This window comes from Mandrillus leucophaeus, unplaced genomic scaffold, assembly GCF_000951045.1.
Source record: "Mandrillus leucophaeus isolate KB7577 unplaced genomic scaffold, Mleu.le_1.0 Scaffold29, whole genome shotgun sequence".
Taxonomy (NCBI): Eukaryota; Metazoa; Chordata; class Mammalia; order Primates; family Cercopithecidae; genus Mandrillus; species Mandrillus leucophaeus.
This window is the reverse complement of record NW_012103031.1, coordinates 4,012,232-4,018,412: the sequence shown is the minus strand read 5'-3', so window position 1 is coordinate 4,018,412 and position 6,181 is coordinate 4,012,232. Positions and strand designations below refer to the sequence as shown.

The following is a 6,181-nucleotide window of genomic DNA, read 5'->3' as shown; positions in this document are numbered from 1 at the left end:
GATTCGGGGCGCTGCCTCCCGCCCCGACCCCTGCCGGAGAGTCTCCACCAACTTCTGCTCGGCCGCTCCTCTCGGCCCCTTCCCTTGGCCCAGGGCGACCTAGGCAGCCCAGACGGCGTGGACGCTCCGGAGTGCCCAGAAAGTCCCCGGGGTGGCCCTGCGCGTCCCGGCTCTTTCTGGATGGAGGTGCCTCCGGAATGAGCCGGCTGCACGCCGTGGCCTTCACCTCGCAGCCTCTGCTGACCACACCTCCCTAGCGCAGAGGCTGCCCCGGGAGCAGGAAATGCTCCACCAGGTGAGGCCCAGGGGGTCGTTGTCGCTGGACCACCGGGGACGCGTCCCTTGAGAGAGTTTGGACTGGATGGCGCAAGTCGGCCTGTTTAGGGGAGAGGGGCCCGTTCTGCACGGGCCAGGGTGGACCCTCAGGGGCGCCTGGGCACAGGGCCAGGCCGTGGGTGACAGTGCTCTGGACACCTGCCTTGCCTGGGAGCTGGGGTAGCAGCTGACACACGTGGCCTGCTGGTGGCCTTCTCAGAGCAGGCCAGGAAGGCAATAGAATGGAAGGGGCCAGGCGCGGTGGCGCACTCAACCAACACTTTGGGAGGCCAAGACAGGAGGATCACCTGAGGCCAGGAGTTCGAGACCAGCCTTGGGCAACATCGTCCACAATATAAAAAAAAACCATAAAAATTAGCTGGGTGTGATGGCGCACACCTGTAGCCCCAGCTACTCGGTAGGCTGAGGCAGGAGAATCGCTTCAACCAGGGAGACGGAGGTTGCAGTGAGCCAGGATCGCTGCAGTGAGCCAAGATCGCTGTACTGCAGCCTGGGTGACAGAATGAGACTCCGTCTCAAAAAAACAAAGTATTAAAAAGGAGGCAGGAAGGATGTTGATGGACAGTCACTCTTAGGCCCCAGAGCTCCCCACCCTAAATGTCCCTTTGGTGACTCTAGCTTTCCTCCCTTGTGAAGGGCTGACACCCACAGTTGTGTCTCAGTGGGGCTACCCCACTCTCTATCCCCCTGTGAAAAGTCAGGAGAGGCAGCTCTGCCTCTGTGCAGGTGACAGCCTCCGTTGCTGGCTGCCACCTCCCCAGCCCTGAACCTCCGGGCTGCCGGCACTCCCGGTTCCCCACGGCGGCCTGGAAAGTCCTGTAGTTGCAGCAGGGGTGGAACTGACCACTCTAGGTGGCCTGAGGCAGAGGTGGAGGGCCTTTGGGGGCCTGTGGCACCTGGCAGGAGCTCAAAGCACTCCCGCCCATCTAAACCGCTTCCTTCCTTTCAGCACAGCTGACTCCCGGGAATCCGGGTCTGACCGCCAGGATGGAGGTGGGGCCAGCCACCGAGACCTTCGTGCTGGAACTTCGATGTCTTGAAGATGGGGGCCCAGGGCCTGACACCCTCTCAGGTGAGGGCCTGGGGGAATCCCTTGACAGAGCCCCATACCTGCCTGCCATGGCAGAAAGAGGCCCAAGAGTGGTGGGCAGCCTGCACAGACTCACACTAGCCAACCTCAGCTGCATTGAGTAACACCAGCAGCTCTGCCTTGAGATTTTCCAAGGTGGCTGTGTCAGGCAGGCTGAGGCCAGGCTGGTGAGGGGCTCCCCAGTCCCCACATGAGTGCTGACTGGACTCACACTCACAGGTGCGTGCTGGCTGGAACTCATTGCTGTGTTTCCTGGCAGCCAGGGGGCCTCCACCATCCTCACCACACCTGGCTCCAGCTCCTGAGTCAATTTCCACTCAATTTCCCAGATCCCATTCAAGTACTGATAGGCACTCTTCCTCTGCCCCTCCTGCCCCCGATGTTGGCTCTGTGGCTTCCTTCCAAGACCTCTTCCTCTGGGACCCACTCTCGGCAAACCTTCTCTGGTGGCCACACTCATGAGAGCCAGTTTCCATTCTGTGCTTTAAGGGTGCTGAGTGAGGGCCTGGGGCAGGGCGGGACAGAGCTTGAAAAGGACCAAAGGAATTGAAGGGGTGGGATGGGGACGTGTGGAGTCAAAAAGGACCCTTCTGACCAGGCGTGGTGGTTCATTCCTGTAATCTCAGCACTTTGGGAGGCCAAGGCGGGCAGATCACTTGAAGCCAGGAGGCAGAGGTTGCAGTGAGCCAGGATCGTGCCACTGCACTCCAGCCTGGGCGACAGAGCAAGACTCTGTCTCAAAAAAAGGAAAAGGAAAGGAAGACCCTTCTGACTTGTACATTTAGCTGATGAAACTTTGAGAAGGTATAACATGTCAGACAACATTGAACTAGATGGTCACTAAAATGCCTTTGTTAAAAATGCTGAGGTCAGGCACAATGGCTCATGCCTGTAATCCCAGCACTTTGGGAGGCCGAGGCAGGTGGATCGCTTGAGCTCAGGAGTTCGAGACCAGCCTGTGCAACATGGCAAAACCCCATCTCTACAAAAAATTTAAAAAATTAGCTAGGCATGGTGGTATATGCCTGTAGTCCCAGCCACTTGGGAGGCTGAGATGGGAGGATCGCTTGAGCTTGGGAGATTGAGGCTACAGTGAGCTAAGATTGCACCACTGCACTCCAGCCTGGGCGACAAGAGTGAGACCCTGTCTCCAAAAAAAAAAAAAAACCTGAAATTGCTGCCCCAGGGAGTCAGAGTGGCCTGTGGTCAAGACTGTGCCAGCAAAGAGGAGATTCACACAGGTACAATCTGTCTTGTTGCTCCCAGAAGGGGTGGGAGAAGGGAGTGCCCCTTCTCCCACCAGTGGACTTGCTGGGGGGACAGTTTTCACCCTGTCTTCTCCCACCATGTGCTTCCCCCCAGCTGATGTGAGTGTCTATGAAAAGCACACTCATGGATCCATTAGCCAAACCAAAGGTTATTAGGAATATTTTACTAGAGGAAATTATATGCATGTAGATCTCCCTTGGTGGAAATTTTTTTTTTTTTTTTTTTTTTTTTTTTAGACAGAATCTTGCTCTGTCGCCCAGGCTGGAGTGTGGTGGCCGGATCTCGACTCACTGCAACCTCCACCTCCTGGGTTCAAGCAGTTCTCCAGTTCTCCTGCTGCAGCCTCCCGAGTAGCTGGGACTATAGGTGCATGCCACCATGCCCGGCTAATTTTTGTATTTTTAGTAGAGACAGGGTTTCACCATGTCCCTTGGTTCTTTTTTTGTTTATTTTTGTTTTTTGTTTATTTGTTTTTGAGACGGAGTCTCGCTGTGTCACCGGGCTGGAGTGCAATGGCATTATCTCAGCTCACTGCAACCTTCGCCTTTCAGGTTCAAGTGATTCCCTGGCCTCAGCCTCCCAAGTAGCTGGGACTACAGCGCATGCCACCACACCCAGATTTTTTGCATTTTATTAAAGATGAGGTTTCACCATGTTGGCCAGGATGGTCTCGATCTCCTGACCTCGTGATCCACTTGCCTCAACCTCCCAAAGTGCTAGGATTACACACATGAGCCAACGCGCCCAGCCATCCTTTGATTTTATTAAATCAACATATTCCTGGAAAAGTGGCCAGAAAGCATTGCCTTCCATTACAAAATGGAAAACATATGATGTTATAGGGAGAAGAGATATTGAAATCAGATTTGGGAATAGAGAATGCCTCCTCAGGTCACATATAGGAAGAAGAATTGGGATTTTCCAATAGCACAATAGTAATACTCAAAATGAGAAACTCATGGTGGACATGGTGTGGAAAGAGAAGCGTAGTAACGGAGTGGTGCTGTTTGCGCAGGGCCTCCCAGGTTTATGCCTCCCAAAGTGTTGGGATTACAGGCATGAGCCATCACGCCCGGCTTAGTTAGTCCTTTGTATTCAGGAATGACAATCTCAAACACTCCCAGTCTCCTTGGTATTTTTTGTTACTTTGCAAACCAATCCTAACCTGCAGAGAGAGGGAATTTTCAGGCACCTACCAGGTTCCAGGGACTATGCCAGGGCTCTCGTTGTTGTACTGTTTAAGCAGATGGTGTGGGTATCACTGATCTATTTTATAGACAGGGCTGTGAGCCTGCAGGAGGTTGTACACCTGCCGACTGGTAGAGTTAGGTTCTGAACTGAGGACTTCCCGCCTGAAACTTAGTGGTCTCTTTGACACTTTGGTGATGTTGGGAAACTATTTGCGGTGACAATTCCAGGCAGCTTTATATAAATTATTTATTATTTACAGAGAAGGAGAGTTTTATTTATTTAAGGTGTGGCTGTAACTGAGGTCGGAGTTCAGCATGGGGTTGGTGGCTTGGCCATTGGAACCAGCCCCATGCTGAACTGGTTCAGTGGTTTCTACTGGAGGGTGATTAAGCACAAGAGACTTCTTAGGATGGTCAGGGAGCCCCCGGCACCCCTGCTGGTGTCAGTGCCGAGATCAGAGCATGGGGCCTGCGTAAAGGGAAGCTCCAAGGAGGGATCAGGGAGCTGGGGTCCAGAGGGAGGTCACCAGCAGTCCCTGGGCCTCCTTCCTTCCTTCCTTTCCCCCCTCCTTCCTTCCTTGTTTCCTTCGCTCTTTCTCTGTCTTTCTTTCGACATGGCCCAGGCTGGAGCACAGTGCTATGATCTCGGCTCACTGCAACCTCCACCTCCTGAGTTCAAGTGATTCTCCTGCCTCAGCCTCCTGAGTAGCTGGGATTACAGGCACCGGGCACCACACCTGGCTAATTTTTTGTATTTTTAGTAGAGACAGGCTTTCGCCATGTTGCCCAGGCTGGTTTCGAACTTCTGAGCGCAGGCAATCTGCCCACCTCGGCCTCTCAAAGTGCTGGGATTATAGGCATGAGCCACCATGCCCGGCCACCTGGGCACATTTCCAAGCCACCCCCAGCCCCTGCAGCATTTCAGTTTCTGCTGGGCTGCTATTGTTACTTGATCCAGCACTTTTGGGCTCCTGCTAAGAGTGTGTTAGTGTATCTTTGAGGGCAGGTAAGGGGCAGGTCCTGGGGTCTGGACCAGAGAGCTTCCTGTAGATCTTTCTCTCTTGGCTTCCTGCCATTTCTTCCACAGGTGGCAGTGGTGGGAGTGAGAGTCAGGAGGAGGAAGAGCCTCAGGAGGGGAGCAGCAGTCCACAGCAGCCAGCAGTCTTGGCTCCAGTGGGGGCCAGTGAAATCGCTGAGGAAACCCAGCCAGGACAACAGGAGTTGCAACTGCAGCAGTTAGAACAGCAGCCCAAACCGCAGCAACAGCCACAGCAGGAGCAACTGCAACAGCCGCAACCACACCTAGAACTGCAACAACAGCTGCAGCAAGACGGGCAACAACAGCTATCTCAACTACAGCAGGAAAAACACCAATCCATGCACCATCAGGAACTGAAACCTGAACTGCAGCTAACGCACCAGCAGCAACAGGTGCAGCCACAGCAAGTGCAAGAGCAACAGCTGTTACAGCAGCAGCAGGAGCAGTTGCAACCACAGCAGGAGCCGTTACAGCCACAGCAGGAGCCATCACAGCCGCAGCAAGCACAAGAGCAACAGCTGTTGCAGCAGCAGGAACAGCTACAGCAGCAAGTGCAAGAGCAACAGCTGTTACAGCAACATCAGGAACAGTTACAACAGCAGCAGCTGCTACAACAGCAGGAACAATTACAGCAGCAACAGTTTCAACAGCAGCAGGAACAGCTACAGCAGCAGCAGCAGCAGCAGCAGCTACTGTTGCTGCAGCAGCAGGAACAGTTACAGCAGCAACTGTTGCAGCAACAGCAGGCACAGTTACAACAGCAACTGCTGGAACAGCAGCAGGCACAGTTACAGCAGCAGCTACTGCTGCAGCAGCAGGAACAATTAAAGCAGCAGCAGCAACAGCAGCTGTTGCAACAGCAGCAGGAACAATTGCAACAGCAACAATTGCAGCCTCCTCCCCTGGAGCCCGAGGAGGAGGAAGAGGTGGAGCTGGAGCTCATGCCTGTGGACTTGGGGTCGGAGCAGGAGCTGGAGCAGCAGCGGCAGGAGTTGGAGCGGCAGCAGGAGCTGGAACGGCAGCAGGAGCAGCGGCAGCTGCAGCTCAAACTGCAGGAGCAGCTGCAGCAGCTGGAGCAACAGCTGGAGCAGCAGCAGCAGCTAGAGCAGCAGCAGCTGGAGCAGCAGGAGGTGCAGCTGGAGCTGACTCCGGTGGAGCTGGGCGCCCAGCAGCAGGAGGTGCAGCTGGAGCTGACCCCGGTGCAACCGGAGCTGCAGCTAGAACTGGTGCCAGCCGCAGGGGGTGGCGGAGCGGCAG

The 6,181-nt window shown here is 54.8% G+C and overlaps 1 protein-coding gene across 1 annotated transcript in view; it reads left to right on the top strand.

The window, feature by feature from the left end:
* Positions 1 to 6,181, top strand: part of ZNF853 (zinc finger protein 853) — a 14,315-nt gene continuing 8,134 nt past the window's right edge. Inside the window, exons 1-3 of the mRNA XM_011985848.1 lie at positions 1 to 295; positions 1,291 to 1,408; positions 4,973 to 6,177. Of these exons, the coding sequence (XP_011841238.1) occupies positions 284 to 295; positions 1,291 to 1,408; positions 4,973 to 6,177 (1,335 nt within the window). The 5' untranslated portion in view covers positions 1 to 283. The remainder of the gene's footprint in view (positions 296 to 1,290; positions 1,409 to 4,972; positions 6,178 to 6,181) is intronic.